General features: G+C 39.9%; 1 protein-coding gene across 3 annotated transcripts in view; it reads left to right on the top strand.

The window, feature by feature from the left end:
- The first annotated feature begins 1,255 nt into the window (after positions 1-1,255).
- LOC311066082 (serine/threonine-protein kinase WNK2) overlaps positions 1,256-18,256 on the top strand; it is a 73,224-nt gene continuing 56,223 nt past the window's right edge. For 2 of the 3 annotated variants that reach the window (XM_084087061.1, XM_084087063.1), the window contains exons 1-2: positions 1,287-1,501; positions 2,528-3,198. In XM_084087061.1, the coding sequence (XP_083943187.1) occupies positions 2,593-3,198 (606 nt within the window). In that variant the 5' untranslated portion in view covers positions 1,287-1,501; positions 2,528-2,592. Of the gene's footprint in view, positions 1,502-2,527; positions 3,199-18,256 lie in introns of all 3 variants that reach the window. The other variant, XM_084087062.1, reaches the window with a different exon arrangement.

The following is an 18,256-nucleotide window of genomic DNA, read 5'->3' as shown; positions in this document are numbered from 1 at the left end:
GCAGCACGTTTGAACTTCAGCAAGAACCAATGAGATTCATTCTCGTGTTACGCAGCACGTTTGAGCTTCAGCAAGAGCCAATGAGATTCATTCTCGTGTTACGCAGCACGTTTGAGCTTCAGCAAGAGCCAATGAGATTCATTCTTGTGTAACGCAACACGTTTGAACTTCAGCAAGAACCAATGAGATTCGTTCTCGTGTTACGCAGCACGTTTGAGCTTCAGCAAGAGCCAATGAGGTTCATTCTTGTGTTACGCATCACGTTTGAGCTTCAGCAAGAGCCAATGAGATTCATTCTCGTGTTACGCAGCACGTTTGAACTTCAGCAAGAACCAATGAGATTCATTCTCGTGTTACGCATCACGTTTGAGCTTCAGCAAGAGCCAATGAGATTCATTCTCGTGTTACGGTTAGGTTCGGTTGAGCTCCTGTTTATGTTCGCTTATTAGTGTTTATATGTGAATTAAAGCTTAACTTAAATCTGTTCATCATATAATGCGATCGAGTCTCTTCAGAAAATTTGGACTAAACTACTCAATTCATATGGATTAGTTTCATGATCTCTTTATAAACTTTTTAAAGCATCAAAGCTAGTTGCGTAACTGTCAATGGTGGGACAGAAATCTCTCAGATTTCATTAAAATATCTTCATTTGTGTAATGAAGATGAACAAAAGTCTTATGGGTTTGGAACGACATGAGGGTGAGTAATTAATGACAAAATTTTCATTTTTGGGTGAACAAACCCTTTAAATATGACTAAATGAGGAATCGTTCCCCAAAAAAATTACACTGTCACTATTTACTCACCCTCAATCCATATGACTTTTTTTGTGGAACAAAATGTTGCACTTGACCAGGCATGACCCGGAGCTGTCAAGAAACACCACGATTGCCCACATGACTTGCACAATATATTCCAAGTGATGAACAGAACAGGAGACTTGAACTATAATGCATGAGTCTTGACTTTTTTGGTATTGTTAAATGGAAAAGAGCTGCTTGGAAGATATATATCTCCTTTTGCAGTAACAATGTGCATGAGGGATAAGAGAGAGGGAGAAGAAAAAAACGATAAGATTTTTATTCGTGAGTCCACTATTCCTTTAAAAAGCGAGGGCTGACCTGATGATGATGATAATGTAACGTGTGAAAGGTGAGGTGCCTGTAATGAGGAGGCAGAGGAATGTTTGGAATGTTCCATTTCATTAGCGCTCGGTCTCAGATGGGCGTGGAGGAGCAGGAGCACTAAAGCAGGGATTCAGCAGTCCTTTTCAAACGGGGAAATTTCCAGGGATGCCGAGGTGAGTGAGACACGAGCGTGTTTAAAGCTCGACTGTTGGTTCTGGACCTTCAACACGACTCAACTGCAAATGCGCAAAGCGCGTTTCACGCGTGATTTATTGCGTGTTGCGGGTGGTCTGCTCGTCATCTCCGCCGATCATCTTTCACCATCAAACCCAGCGCGACACTTGGGATTTCACCATATATCACCAGAACATGTGAGTTCGCATCACTGCTTTATGTTCGTTGCATATGATGGAGGATAATCGAGCTATATGTGTCGCACCTGCAGTAGCTTGCGCTCAGCGTCAACATTTCAAGCGTTCATTTATCAGCAAGACGCTCGCTCGCGCATAGAGACTACCGGCTAAACCAGGGGGTTTGAAGCATTTTACAATGTTGACTTTGCCACAATATTGTGTACTGTCCAAATACACATATTGTTCTGATGTCGATAACATTATAATTTAGAGGTAGCATAGCATGTGGAGGCCATGCTCTTAAAGTGGCATTTGCTCATGCAGTAAATAATATCATCTTTCATCGCCGCGCGTTTAGAACCATATTCCATCATATTTCTGGTAAAATAGCATTTTATGCTCAAATAGGTATTTTTATATAGCCCACGAACTGTTAAAAAAATTATTTTATTACTTGGGAACCTTTTGACAATGACTTACCACTTGATTGTTCATGAAATTAAGAAAAACGTGCCTTGTTTGTGCAGTCTATCACTTATGATGCAATATGAAAAAAATATGTATATTTAATGAGATGTCACCTAATTTGCCGGCAATCAAAAAAATGTGGCAACTTCAGTTTAAAACGAAAACTAGCCAATTTACAATCTGGTACTAATTTAAGCAAATTAGAATTTTCTCTCTATTTTGAGAATATTTCTTTAGAGGGTTGTGAGTCTTTTTTTTTCTTGCCAATTTATGGTTTGTTTTGTCTTAAAACAGGGCAGAAAACATGTTAGTTCATGTAGGCCTGCACATTTTCAAAAATGTAAATATTAGTAGACTATTAAATGAGCAAGTCCCTGAAAGAAGCACTTTTGCACCAGTGTTAAATTAAAAACTGACACCTTTTGCACATGGAGGCAAGTTTGCCAGATTCCATGCATACAGAAATTGTGCATATTGTTATTAGTCCTATTAAGATTAGTAGTTGTGGTGTGTCCTAAATCTTAAAAACGATTCTGCTGTGAATGCAGTAATGATGAATCTGTTGTATTCCCACAGATGTGATATCGTTGATGTTCGGGAACATGCGTCAGTGCTGCACCAGCGTGTGATTGATTTAAACCATGGAGCCCAAACCCGACTGCTGCGCTTCTTCTGTGCCAAACTCCCAGTGTGAGCTCAAGCTGAATATCTATGAGACCATCAGCGAGGGCAATGTGAATAAGCTGGAGAGCTCTGCGCTGGTGCGGGCGGGCAGTGACCCGAGCTCATACCCGTCCTCCAAACACCACAGGTTCATCCGACGGAGCCTGTGGTTCGCAGATCATGACGAGCACCAGGCGGACGACTGCGCACCCGAGTGTGAGGAGCAGAGCAAGATACTCAGCATTAACCTGCGCACCATAGTGGACCGGACTCTGGCCGTACGCTCCAGTTTACAAGAAGGGTCGAGCACGGAGAGCCAGAAGGGTCAGAAAGACCTAGACAGCACCAGCACAGATGAGAAGGAGAAAACAGACCCTAAGACGGACTCCACGGATGCGGGTAAGATGAGCATGAAGGCGGCCAGCGAGGAGAACGAGGAGGAGGCTGGGATGAAGGCTATCGCCACCTCTCCGGGAGGACGCTTCCTCAAGTTTGACATCGAGATCGGACGCGGGTCCTTCAAGACCGTCTACAAGGGCCTGGACACGGACACCTGGGTGGAGGTGGCCTGGTGTGAGCTTCAGGTGTGTTTCTGTTGTGTTCATTAAAACTTTGGCAGTGCCATTGTGCTCTGATGGGCGCTTTGTGAAGCTTCGAATCATTGCAAATCATTTGTTTCGAACCAGTGTTTCGTGGCGCATATCGAACTGCCAAAGTCATGTGCCACTGTTCTGATAGCTTTTATGTTTCTAGAAAATAGATTAGAATAGATCAATAGATTCAAAATACATTCTCATTTCAAGTTTAAATCTGAAAAAAGACGATTGCTGTCCTTCAGGTGTGTTTCTGTTGTGGTCATTAACTGTGGCAGTGCCATTGAGCAGTGATGAGCGCTTTGTGAAGCTTCGAATCCTTTGAAAATCACTTGTTTCGAGTCATTATTTCGTGGCGCATATTGAACTGCCAAAGTCATGAGATTACAGTAATCTAGGCTTCGTTATGTCATAACTGCTTTGAAGCGTTTTGAAATTTCAGTGGTTCCCCACTAGGGGGCGATGATCTCTGTTAACCAGTGTCTGAATGGGGTTTTTTTTTTTTTACAAATTTGTAAACATTTTTAATACCACAATGAGTGCAAAATAGCGCTGCACTGGGTGTAAAAATCCGTATCCCGCCACTTTTTGGATGTAGGGAAAATGTGACTCAAAAACGCATCAAGCAAAGGCTTTCGACAAATTAAAAGCAAAAACAAAGGTTTTTTATGTTTATACTTTAATTGTTGTGTGCCTTGGCTTGATACGTTTTTATGAGTCGCATTTGAATAATATAAAGGAAGAGTTTTAGTAGGATTTATCTGATTAAAGGTGCAGAAAGCGATTTCTGATAAATCCTTTTGATATTTGAAATCACAAAAACAAACGCCCCACCCTATCTTGATAGCTCCGCCCCCAAATTCATAAAAACGTTATGCAGCACAGGCCCCTCCTCCTCATGAGTGGACATGCCCCTAACTACTGATTGGCTACAAATGTGTAGATCCACTTTCAACAGAGTTTCTCAGAAATCGCTTACTGCACCTTTACCATGCTGTCCATTAAACTAGCCCTACACATTTAATAAAACATCATGTGTTATAGACACTTCATATTTAATGGTATTAGATGATTTGTTGATTGCGTTTAATAGATTACACTTTCAATAAAACAGCGTTGAGCATTTGAAACGGTGAAACATTTTGCGAAGCTATTGGTTCAGTTGATTGAAAGTTTGATTCAGAGCTTCGTTTTCCCATCACTTCTTGAAAAGACCATTATAGAGTGGTTTATAGCTGGTCTCCCAGCATAAGATAGGTGGTTTTCAGAAGGTTTAGCTGGTTGGTTCTGCTTGGTGTAGTTTTTGCTCTTCATTAGCTACATGCAACCAAATAATCGGAAAAGCCTACATGTAAATGTCTCAATTGATCCGAATAACAGTTCGATTGGATTGAAAGGGGGGATTTAGACCGGAAATAATCCGATCAACAGGAAAAGCTAAGCATGCAAACGCTTGAATACGGGCATCTTCTCAATCTGATTCAGAAATGCCTTATGTGCTGTGATGCTTATGATCCCCAGCCTGTTATAATAAGATATTTATGTTTTCATACGTTTTACTTCTGATGAACATGCACGTTTTTCTTTATAACTGGTCAGTGGATGAGATGTAATGAAAAATGTGAACTGGATTGCAAGTTTTAAGCTGGATTTCTGATCTCGATTGACTGAAATGAGTGCATGTGAACTTATTGACTGTGTGTTTGTTCTGACATGCTTTACTGTTCAAGCTGTTCATCTGTGATTTACACCGTCAGTGTTTCGTTCAGGTTACTCTCACCACAGATTTAATGGTGGCCAGAGTGTTTATTATTGGTTTATTATTTATTTATTTTTTTAACACAAATGAAGAAATGACTTTCACTGTAAAAGAGTGTTCAGATCGTGAAGCTTTTGAAAGATATTCTAAGATAAGCATTTGATGGAAACAGCAATCTGTGAATGTAAACAACAGCCATCTTGAGATCGTCTGCGATCTTTGCAGATATCTGGTGTTCTAGAGATCCCAATGTTTTTTTTAAAAAGTTTTTATATCCTTTCATAACTGTAAGTGCCAGAGCCACGTTACATGTAGTGCGTGTGCTTAACTTTCAAATGTTTTCACATAGAAATCCTAATTAATCATGTATGAAAATGTTCTGCACGAACCGACTGAAACCACAAATGCACAAATCCTGGATTCCTGGTGGCCTTGGAAACGTGTAATAATGACCAATATTTTGAAACAAATTGCAAGTTGAATAACAAAGTGGTATTTCATGGTGGCTTCTGGTATTTGATGAGTAGGACAATGGCTCTCATACTCCTCAGATCTGAAGGGATGAACATTTAGTGTTTGTGTTAGTCTGAACATTGATCTCAGGTGTTGATGACAGAAGGAGCAATTGTTAAAAATAAAGACGCATCACGCATGTTAAAAATGGCACACATAAAGGCAATAGTGGCCAGCCTAGGAAACTGACATCTTCACCCTTTATTCAAACATTTATTATAAACGTGTTAATTTTGTAGTAATATTGCATAGTTGTGCTTGGAGTTGAATGTTTTATTTGTGATAATAACACAACGACAAATGTGCAACATAATGTTTGGCCAGACTGTCATACATAGAAATAAAGAACATGCAAAAACAAGAGAGAACAAGGTAATATTAATAACTGATTATGCTGTAGTTAATGCACACTGTTAGCTTTGTTTTTCAATGTTTTTTTTTTTTTTTTTGCATAGTAAAGTAAAACCTGTAGCTGTTGTTGTTTTTTGCCAAATAATTTTGTCAGAAAAATACAGTAACCAAGTTTAGTGTTTTGTTCTTCCCTCATATTTAAAAACATATTTTCCTCATTTTGATGGTTTAATGAACTTGTATGGTCATTAAAAACCAATATCCTCTCCTGACGTCGCTTTTGGACGGTATGTTGTGCAACCAGGTGATTGTCTGTCAAATAGAAATGATCGTCTTCTGTCAAAGGTTGAGTAGACAGAGGCGAATCGCTGTCGTTTGAGATCATGTGAATCCAGATCGCCATCTTTTAACAGTTAATCGTGCAGCTCTAAATGCATCACAGAAAAGCAAATGTTTAAGGCTTAAAGTCACATGTGCATTATAAAGAAATGTGAGATCTAGTGAAACTGTAGCAGTGGCTCTGTGATGCAGTGATGAGGCAGGGGATCGTCTTTATTGATGAGCGCTGGAAAGATGTTCTGGTGATTCAGGCTAAATGCTAAATTGAAAGGACAGGCCTTGATTTGCAGTTTAAAGGATTAGTTCACTTCAGAATTAAAATTTCCTGATAATTTACTCTCCTCCACGTCATCCAAGATGTTCATGTCTCTCTTTCTTCAGTGGAAAAGAAATGAAGGTTTTTGAGGAAAACACTCCAGGATGTTTCTCCATATAGTGACTTCAATGGGATCCAATGGGTCGAAGGTCCAGATGTGAGTTTCAGTGCAGCTTCAAAGTCTCGACACGATCCAGCCGAGGAATAAGAGTCTTATCTAGACAAACCAGCGGACATTTTATAACAAAATAAACATTTATATACTTTTTAAACACAAATGCTCGTCTTGCACTAGCTGTGATGCGACACACGTTACGTAATCACGTTGAAAGGTCACGCGTGATCCGGTTTATAAATGTAGGAAAGGGCGAAAAACTCAATCTCAATCTCGTCCAACATTGTTGTTTTACCATTTATTCTTTTTTTTTTGTAAATGGCGTTTGGCTTGGTCTTTGCATGTTCAGTTTGTAAACACTAAGTCGGTACTTCCACCTACGCGTGACCTTTCAACATAATCAACAAAATGGCAGATGGTTTGTCTAGATAAGACTCTTATTCCTCGGCTGGATCGTGTCGAGACTTTGAAGCTGCACTGAAACTCACATCTGGACCTTCGACCCGTTGGACCCCATTGAAGACACTATATGGAGAAAAAAATGTGTGTGTGTGTGTCTGTCAGCGCTCTGTCGATAAGCATCTCCTGCTGGAATGTGGCGTTGCTGATGGTGATCATACACCCACACACTTGAGTCGTGTCAGGGTTTGTCTGCTCATGTGTTTGGGAGGATTTGAGGGAAACGAGCAGAAACGCTGCCAAGTGGGTCAGTGCTGTTGTTCGTTCACTTCAGCGGGTCATTAGAGGTTGAGTTGTAAATTACCCCTTTGTTTCAGATCTGTTTGCATTTCAGTGCATTGAACTTCATTTGAAGGATTCAGATGTTGATGGCTTTGAAAGAGATCTTTTGGCTGGTGACGGATTGGTGATGATATTATTGACATGCTGTCCATCATGGTTTCTGCTTTGAGCTCATTAGTGACCGGACTCAATTACAGCAGCTGTGATTCAGGAAGATGTTGGCATTATTAGATAACCTGGATCCTTCTGTTATGAATCTGGTCTGTGTGTCTCAGGATTTGGCTGTGTGTGTGTGTGTGTGTGTGTGTGTGATTAATTAAAGCTCCTCATCATAGGTCTTAGTGTTGATTGTGTGTACTCGTGTGGGATGCCATAAAGCGTTTTATGGAGTTGATTGTGGAGTCAAATCTGTTAATGTGCATCTGGCGCCCTGCCTGACAGATGAAGAATCCACATCAGGTGTATTTGTGCCGTGTCAACATCGCCGTGCTCGCGTGGGAAACACACTTTACTGAGCTTTACAAACCTGCTGCCAGCTGAGGTCGAGCTGAGAGAGAGATGGAGAGATATGGACATGAACAAGCAGAACCAAACCTTAAATCACTCGTGGAATCATTCTTAAGTGTCCTGTTATGCTTTTCCATCTGTGTTTAGTGTGTAATGTTGCTGTTTGAGCATGAAAAAGCTCTGTAAAGCTCCAGTTCTTCTCTGTATCCGTGTCAGTGTTTCTGAACTCCCTGAAACGCCTCCATTGCAGTCTTGAGTTTCTTCCAGGAACGAAAAACGTCACAATATTCCTCATTTAAAGGTGCAGTTTGTAAGAATGACAACTAGAGGTGGAAATAGGTACTGCAGTCTAAATTCAAAATATCAGAGATCGTGGTTTCTCCCGCCCCGCCTCCTCAGACTCGACGCTCACACAGGTTGCTAGTTTGAGCACACGCAACAGGAATGAGCGCAATGGACGATGAAAATTGGCAACGTGCAGTATCACAGACCAAAGCAGTAACACACATTCCAGCCTGGAAACGCACATTTCAAGGTAAAATAATGGCTGTAGAAGTGTTTTTCAGAGAAACGAGTATGTGAACTTAGCATGTTTCCTCAATATATGCAAACATATTATGGTATTTTTATGCTTTAGTAGAGTGAAAAAGTTACATACAGCACCTTTAAATAATTCATACGCAGAATAAAGGGGCGGGGCCTGGTTGCGTTAGTTAGTAGTGTCAGAGCCTGTCTACGGAGAGCCTGGCCACTCCCTATTAAGTCCTATTGTACCGAGTTTTGGTTGTAGTTCCACCAGAGTTCCACTGGGGGCGATCGCCCATGAGTGCAAAATGAATGGGAGTCTATGGGGCTAGGCGGCTAAATGTGTCTCTTTCACCCGATTGCCGTTGAGAAATCTCAGATTTGATTGTAGGTTTTGCAAGTTCAACATGGGTTATAGATCGAAAGTTGAATGAACGAGTACTTATGTCCTTTCGATTTCTTACAGGTTGAGTTGTTGTTGCCCATAACACGCTAGCATTCTGCTAATGAATGCTGATTGGTCAGTGAAGGACTGATTACGACCAGAGATACCGCTTGATGGCATCGTGTGTGTGTGTGTGTGTATTTTCGGCGTGGTCTTTTAAAACAACAAAACAAAAGCTCTTCTAGCACGTGTATTTGCCTGTGTCAGCTGTGTTGTCGATGCCTTGAGAGAAAAGAAAGTGCAGAGCGCGAAAGCACCAGAGTGACTGAAGGATTGCCGTAAAGCAGTATCTCTGGTCGTACGATGTGTATGACGTCACTGACATTTTAAAAGACTTTTTAAAGCGACTCTAAAAAATTTAACACCCAGCAATGTGTAATTTCTTTGCATCTCCTTTCAAATACAACATTCAAATTACTAGACAAAAAATTATATCCTGAGAAAAGTGGATTTTGAGGGGTATAGCGCCATAGACCTCCATTCATTCTGCACTCGTCCTGTGAGCGCCCTCAGGTGGAGCCAGAGTGGAACTGCAACCAGTTCGGAAGCCGGAAGTTTACCGAGAGTGAAACTTCTCCCCTTATTAGACATTCTCTGGTAGTGTGTTAAACTGGCGGTTATGGAAAAGGGCGGGACATTTCCCAAACACACTCAAAGTGCTCATCCAATCACAACACACCACTCCAGCCGACCAATCAGAGCACAGTGTACTTTAAGAAGGCGGGGCTTCATAGAGACAGGAAGTAAACAGAGCGTTACTGACAGACTGGGAAGAGAGGAGCCGCAACAATGGAGAATATGAGGAAAATAATCAACATTCAAGCAGGAAAACCTGTTCTAGTAGAGCCTGAAACAACAACATCAAGAGTTTGTGAAAGAGCAGAATGGGTCAACTTTAAAATGTTGCATTGAATTGAATGTGACAATTCATGCAGTTTTACTTGTTTTTCATGTTCAGTAGAGTTGCACAATAATTGCTACAGTCTTTGAATTATTTTTTTCAAAACAATCTGATTGAATGAATGATTGATTCACTTGTTTCATCACTTTTATGAATGTGTTTTTGAACAAATCTCTTAAATGAATGATTCAATGGCATTGTTTAAGGGCGGTTAAGTCTACCTACAAAATTCTTTAAAAAAACAGTTTTCATGATTTCATGATGAACTGTTAATTTCCTTAACGATGTGTAGATAAATTGTGTTTCAATAGATTGAAGTAAACAGCAATAAAGGTTTTTTCTGGTAATTTAACCCCATGTAACTTCCCCTATAACACTATATTTTAAAGGCTTCTAATTTTGTTCTTGAGTCTCCTACAATAGGTTTACAAGCATCAAAGGTAAAAAAACTCTTTAATTTTGAAATGGTTCGATCATGGATTCAGTCTCTCTAAACCCCGCCTCTCTGAGAGCTGCTCTGATCTGATTGGTCAGATGGCCTAGTCTGCTGTGATTGGATTATTATATCTGAATCTTAGCTCTTGATCACAGTGATACGAACAGTGACGATGGCGTGGGTTTTACCGTATCAATCTCAAAGCAGCGTCTTCTCGACATGAACAACACGAACCAAACTCTTCCAGTCTCAGATAAACTACAGTGTTTGAGGGTGGAGCTAAGAGATGCTGATCAGCCAATCAAGACCAGAGGCGGCATTATGCTAATGAGTTACAAACCTACACAGGTTCAGCAGGAAGTGAGACTGAATTACCGACGACTCGTTTCAGTTCAGAATCAATTCTTTCTGTTATGAGACTATTTATTTGCGCTTTGATGTTTTCAGACCTTTTACTTTCACAAACTGCTATATTACACACTACATGAAAGGTAATATTCGTAAAAGCATAATAGGGCACTGTAAACTTAGTGTTTTGCTTATACACACCAGACCATGAGGACAACATCTCAAAAATGTGAAAAACATCACTGAAAAATGACAAATGACAGCAGTGCAAGAAAGGTTATGAAACCTTGTGGCTTAAATTGAGGTCAAATTCTAAAATTACATAAATATTCCCTTAAACAAATAACAAACAGATCTTTGCATTTATTGAGCAAAAATTTTACAGGAAGTTGATCTATTTGTTGGCATTTGTGGATGCAGACCTCCAAAAAATGTATTTTGTATAATAGATGTAATTTTCATTTTCATTAATTTGAAATTAAAAATTGATGAATTAAAATGAAACCTTTGTGTTAAGCTAGTATTAATTTTAAGCTCGTGCCGTAGGGCCAGGGATCAGGATGCTGCGGTTGTGATTCTGCCGGAGACGAGAGGAGGCGTTTCTGTGTCCAAAAATAGCCGGAGCGAGAGAAACACAACGGCTCTCAACACCGGCTAAACATTAACACTGTTAACTCATCATGGCTCAGCGTCGGGTCTCGAAGACCGCTGTGCTTCAGACCACAGTGAGAACTGCAGTATTTGGCTCTTCAAACTCTCATCATAAAGCAGCATTTGCAACCCGATTTACTTTCATAATTTGCTATGTTTCTAAGTAACACCAGAACTGGAGAAAAGCCTCCGCTGACATTGTAGCGGAGACATGTTTGTTGTAACCGTTTGCTCATGATGTTGATCTTCAGCTTCTTCTCGCATTTTTAAAACAAACACTGATGTGAGAAATGTGAACAATTTATCTCTTCACACACTGTAAGCTCATGGCACAAAATCCTGAAAGCAGACCTTAGCTGTTGCTCTGTGTCTTGCTAAACATTGCAGGGCCACTTTTAAAGAGTGTAGGGTGATGATGCTTGACTTTCTTTTGATTTTAAAATGTGCTGTAACCAACAAACAGCCTTGTCTTAAAAACCTCTATTAAGCTCTTTCAGATATTCCTTTCAGGCATCGTGCAATAAAGCTTTTTATGAATGTAAAAGGTCTGTAAAGTTTCACAGATCAAAGCGCAGATAAATAAAGAGTTTTTGTCTCCTAAAAGAAAGAAGTGATTCTGAACTGAAAGGAGTCATCAGTAACTCAGTCTCTGCTCCTGCTGAATCTATTTTAGGTTTGTGAAATTGTGACTGATAGGGTAAAACCCATGCCATCGTTACGGTTCGTATCAAGTGAATGAATTCAAAATATTAATAAAGTATCTCAAAGACTTAAGACTGGTTCAGACCTTTCTTTCATTTTCCATGAACAATGTAGTCCAAGTGAATTTAAGCATGCGAGTCTGTCTTGCATAATGCGTACAGAATAATCACAAGATTTATTAAATGTGTGCCTCTCTAAGGCCTCGTTTACACTGTCAGTGAACTGTGACCCAATTACGATTTTTTTTGCTCATGTGACACAGATCGGATGTGTTCTATGACAGTGTAAACAGGAAAAAACACATGCATTCGGATATTTCGAGATCGGGTTCAGGCCTCATTCATATGTGGAAATAAAGTCACATGTGCCAGTGCGACTGTCATGTAAACAGGCAGATCGGAGTTTCTGAGGCATTAGGCGACGTCTCCGCGGTTTAATGACGAGAGAAACCCCGACGCGTGTCTGCAAAGGGACGGACGGACGGACACAGTGTCGTCGTAGGAGAGGAATGTGGACACTCGTGACACAACATATCAAAGGTTGGCTTGCTCATCCTAAAGTTTCGGACCCGCTGCTCCTCGTTAAAGCCCGCCACGATCTCATGAAAGGTCGTATCTATAGCACAAATTTTATTTCTTGTGCCAGCCAAAAATAGTTTTTGCGTGCATATGATACGCAGTTTATGGCGTGTAATACACATGCACTCCCCACCCCTAATCCTACCCAAGGGGTTTACAGTGTGTATCATGCACGTAAACATTTTTGGCGTATAATGGCACGAGAAATAAAATTAGTGCTGTAGATCCGCACTTTCATGAGATTGAGTTGTGTGTTCCTGCCAGTCCTGGGATCTCTCGCACACAATCACTAAAGCACAGGCTGCAATGATGGCCCTTTTCGTCCTCCTCCGCCTCATAATCATGCTGATGTTTGGTGAACTTCGCATATATCACAGAGCTAGCATCAAGCATATTTCGCGTTCGTCCATCTGTGCCAGAACCCCCTTTAAGCATGCGCGATGTTTCAGATAGTATGTCAAGTGTAAACGCATGAATCGGATATGGGTCACAATTGAAAGAACGTGTAAAATGGACGGTCAAAAAAATCGGATATAGGCAACAAATCAGAATTGGGCATCAAGACCTGCAGTGTAAACGAGACCTAAGAGACGCACACACACAAATCTCTCTCAGTGGCCATTACATGATAGAAATCCACTGAATCCTTCTATGTCTCTGTTTTCCTCATTCATATCTGCTGTTTTTTCTTTTGTTTTTAGTCTGAGCGTTCATTTGCTGTAATTGAAATAAGCCTGAGTGTTTCCATTCATTGTAAAGAGGCTTAAACCGTATGTGAGTTGCATCCTAATCCATGAACAAACACGTTCACTTCAACACACGCACGTTTACTGGGCCGTCTAAAAGACGACATACAGTACTGTAGACTTCTTGTTTTAACATAAATGCTAAACTAAACCCTAAACTTAACTCGGCCCAAAGAGGGTTCATGTAACAGAGTATAAATAAATGATATCAAAGTTTGTGTTTTAATAGAAGTATATAAACTGTTGCGCTGTTTGTTTCAGAATGAAGAGTGGCACGGTGTTCATTTACACACATCTAATCCGCTTATTAAAGCGTCTCGGTTCACAGTAAATGTCGCTTCTCACGAACTCCATCTCCCGTTCAGTGAGTTTAACCTGCATTAGGGAGTGCAGTGTTTGCTAGGTTCACTTTATTTACATTTATATTCATATAATTGCCATAATTGCATAAGCATTCTTCTAGCTCAAACAGTAGATCATAGGATCATGGGTTTGATCCTCGGGGAAAGCATGAACTGATCCAGATGTGTTCCTTCAATGTAAGTCGCTTTGGGTAAAAGTGTCTTCCGAATGCATTAATGTAGAAATGTGTTGTAATGTTTTCTTTGACAGAAGTTTACAGCATTTCACCAGTGTTCAGCCAAAATTAAAGCTCAAGGGTTTGAAAGTGGAAAATTGAACACATAAATATTTGTATTGTAACTTGTAATGTTAGTTGGTCCTTGTAAAGAGTGAACCTATTCGATTTATGTCCAGTTCATCTGTGAACACAACCATGGATTTATTCTAGATTATGTAATTATGTATTATATAATTATTATCCTTCCCAATTAAAACGTTTTAGACAAAGTGTTTAGAGGTTATTCATGATGACACGGCATATCTAAAGTACTTCAGATGGACATGCATCACATCGCTGGAAGTGTCCATGATCACAGCGAAACCCCAGCGTCAGCGAGTGTCATAGAGACTCTTCTGAAGTGCAGGGTCGTAGCGTGACCCCTGACCCCATGACCTGGGCATTCACAGGGCCGTTTGTCCTGAATCAGGTCAGTGGGTCAGTCAGGCCTGAGGTCAGACTCAACACAAACATGTTCATTCAGGGCTGTGGTAAAGCGCTGAAGTCAGGAGTCTCCTGTGTGGAAGAAACTAAACGCCAGTGAGTTCATGGCAAGCACAGAGACCCTTCACAAACTCCACAATTCAACAGATAATTCTATCTCGATCTGGACTAGATCAGCACCACTGTAAAAAATTAGCATGATTTTTTTAACGGTAAAAGACTGTAAAAATGCTACGGTGAAAAACTGTTAATTGGTTGACAAAGTACTATACAGTGAATAACTGTGATAGATCTACCTGTACATTTAATGTAATTTTACAGTAAAATGCCATTAAATTTAGGGTTTGTTTGGAAGTGAAAAAGAACAAGTCATTGTATAATTTACAGTGAAATACTGTAAATTGATATTCCCACAATTCCCTGCATGACACTTCACATTTGATGTATTTTTGTTAAAAAAACTCTTTCTTCATAGTTTTTCTTTTTTTTTTTTTTCTAATCTGTTATGTACATTAGCGTTTTATGTTGTTTAATGTTTATTGCACTTTTTAAATTTCATGTGTGTTACCATGATGGTGTTTAGTGTTTGTGTGAAAGACACTATGAGCTCTTATATATTAGTATTTAAGGTGCTGTATATAACTACAGCACCTTAGAGTAACCTTTTCCTCTACTGAAGCATGAAAATACCATATGTGTGCAGATATTTAGGAAACATGCCAAGTTCATATTCTCGTTTCTCTGAAAACACTTCTTCAGCCAGTTATTTTACTCATCATTTTACACACTCCGTGTTGTCAGTCGGGTTTTGTTTTGGTCTGTGTGACTCCGCCCACTGCCAGTTCAGCCAATAGTGTTTCCACACCAGGGATGCCAGTTGGCGGGGAACACAGCGTATTGTAGCCTAGGAAACGAGCAAACAAACTGGGTCAGAGATTGCAGATTCCACACAACCTAAAAAGCCTCGATATCCATCTAAAGATCTCTGAACGAGAGCATATTAAAACGCGGATAAATCATATCATTTACTTACAGTCTGTAAGTCTCCTCAGCTTTCGTCATCGTTCCTGTAGCGTGTCCTCAAACTGGCGACCCGCGTGAGTTTCACAACGATCAAACAACGATATTGTGAATTTGGACTGCAGTACCTATTTCCACCACTAGCTGTCATTCTTACAGACTGCACCTTTAACTTTCTCAGCTTGTGTAAAAGCTGCTTGTGATGAGCTTGGATTCATCATGTGACTCATCACCACTGTGATTGGTGGTTGTCAGTATATTAAAATGGTACAAAACAGATATTAATACCTCAATAGGTTGTGTTTTTTTTTACTGTAAATTTAAGTTAAGTCTGTAAAACCTAAAATGTTGCTACCATATTTTTACGGTAAACTTCTAGCACCCACAGCTGCTGTTTTGTTTTGTTTTGTTTTTTTACCGTAGATTTAGCAGAATTGTTTTGGCAGTGTACCTCTCTAACTAACTAGTTCTCTACATAAGAAGGTGAATAGGCTGCAGTTGACGGAGGAAAGTCTCTCAGTAAGTGTGACTGCAGTTTTTCATAATGATGTTTGAGCCGAATACTGCAGCTGAAGTCTTATTTCACACAACAGATTTTGTGATTAACTCTTGGTTTGTCGTTTGCCTCTGGGAATGGAAATGCAAGCGTACTCTCAGATTTGCTCTGTGTGCTCATCTGTGAGTATAGCTCTATCAATAAATGTCTTCTGGGAGTGTGTATCAGTCAGCGGTTGAGCTAATAGAGCTGTTCATTGATTCCAGCCCATATTTAGATGTGTCTGTCTCTCAAAACCGGCTCCAGTCTCCATCAGCGACTCGCCAGCACTTCAGTGTTTATTTCATGCTTTCATTTCTTGCACTTTATTTTATGAACTTGAACTTTTTTTTATTTCATTTCATTTTTTGCACTTTTACACATGCTGACCGCACTGATTTTAAAAGTATAAAATGGTCTAAAGTGATTCTAGTTAAAGCCTCTTTGGGAATCGTGCACTTGTTATCATCATTTGGTGTGTTTGTAAAGTTTGAGTAAAGCCTGATAAACCCTGATAAAGGGAAAGAAGAATAACGTGTTGCTGTTTAGAGTTGCACGATTGTGCAGAAATTAAGAATCACAATGTTTTGTTTAAAATCTCCAATTCTGAACAGACAACTAAACAAAATAACATGTAATTTACTAGAGGTTCTGAGTCTGACAAAATGTTAATTGCTTAATATGAATATATACAAAAAATATCAGTTTGAGTGAATGATTCAATGACTCACTCATAAAGTCTTCACTTGTTTCATTACTGGATGAATCAGTGTTTCTGAATGAATCTCTTGAGTGAATGATTCAATGACTCACTCATATTTTATCAGTCTCCTGTCGCCACCTACTGGTGTAACGATGTAATCAATACAATCTTTATTTGAAGCATCAAGTTGCTTTTAAAAGCTGATTTGCTCTATTGTGATCTCTACTGTAGACATCAGTGTTTATATCTGAACTATAATCTTTTCTCCAGCACTTCTGTGATAATCAAGTGATTGTAAGACAGAAATAATGATGCTGTGATGTTGAAAAGACAGTGAAGCTGTTGTTAGTGAAGCTGTTTCACATCTCTTCATGACGACGGCTCTCTCTGGATCAGAACACACATCTGAATGTTTAACGATTTAACGCATTTAACGATTCGATACAATTTCGATTCACAAGCTTGATTTGATTATTCTGCTTTTGGTTCAGTTAGATTTGATCTGGATTAGTTTGGATGTATGTCAGGTACAGTACATGTCCACTTTGGGAAGATCTCTGAACTTATGCTGTAAACTCTACAGGAACCCTGTCAGTTGCTACGTAAGGAATAATTGACGACAGGCTGTTGAATTAATTTAAAAATATAATGAATATTTACTATAGTGCATGTATTTAGCAATATACTCCTCTCTATAGTTCTTATTTTTCTGGCTGACTATCGTGTTTATGATCATTAAATATCTTTTCTGAGGTAAATGTGATGTTACGTGATATTACAGTTATTGTTCTCCAGCTGTTTTATTGACGGTTGAAACACGGAATGATGGATTTCATGAGACATGATTGATTTCAGGAAGTTGTTCTGTATCTTTCAACTTTCCTTCTGATGTTCACTGATGTTTATTTGCTGCTGTAACTAGTAGTAAAGAGGAAGAGATGATTGGATCATCTGTCACACACATTAAACACAAACACACATTTATGGACTGAATTCAACAGAACCTGAATGTTTAGGGAAGTTCACGCATCAACTAAAATGTGAACTTGCATCCCGTCTCTTATCTCACCCTCTCTCCCTCATACGGATACGAGTGAACAGAACTTACATGGGTTGAAAGATTGGGAATAACCTTATACAGGCGGACGGCGTTTGGCACGTGCTTGAATCCCTCCAGTCCCAATCCAACGCCTGTGAAACGTTTGACATTATAAACTGCTGTATTTTTCTATTTTTTCTTATGTTTTATGCAACTCCTTGTGTAAGTTGAAGGAAATGCGCAGCTCTGCTCGTGTGTTCTCGGCTGCTGACATGCATTCATCTCGTCTACCAGCCTCAGACATGTGACATGTCGTGTGCTTGTGGAAGTGTGTGATAATCTCATGTTTGAAGCGTTATGGCAGCAGAGATGCAGGAGAAGCAGAGATAACTCCAGTCCTGCTAACACAGAGATGATGCTGCGTGTAGAGACTCAAACACTCCCGGAAACACTGCATAATACATGAGGCTGCTGCAGCTGGTAAAACCACACACACACACATACACTAACACAGTCTCACACTCACCTAAACACACACACACACACACACACACACACACACACACACACACACACACGGAAAAACCTCTCACACACACACGGAAAAACCTCTCACAGACTCACACATACACACACAAACACACACTGAAAAACCTCACACACACACACACACACACACACACACACACACACACACACACACACACTCAAACTCT

Source organism: Abramis brama (assembly GCF_963993115.1).
Source record: "Abramis brama genome assembly, chromosome: 16".
NCBI lineage: Eukaryota > Metazoa > Chordata > Actinopteri > Cypriniformes > Leuciscidae > Abramis > Abramis brama.
The sequence above is the reverse complement of the archived record's forward strand: the minus strand, read 5'-3'. Positions and strand labels throughout refer to the sequence as shown.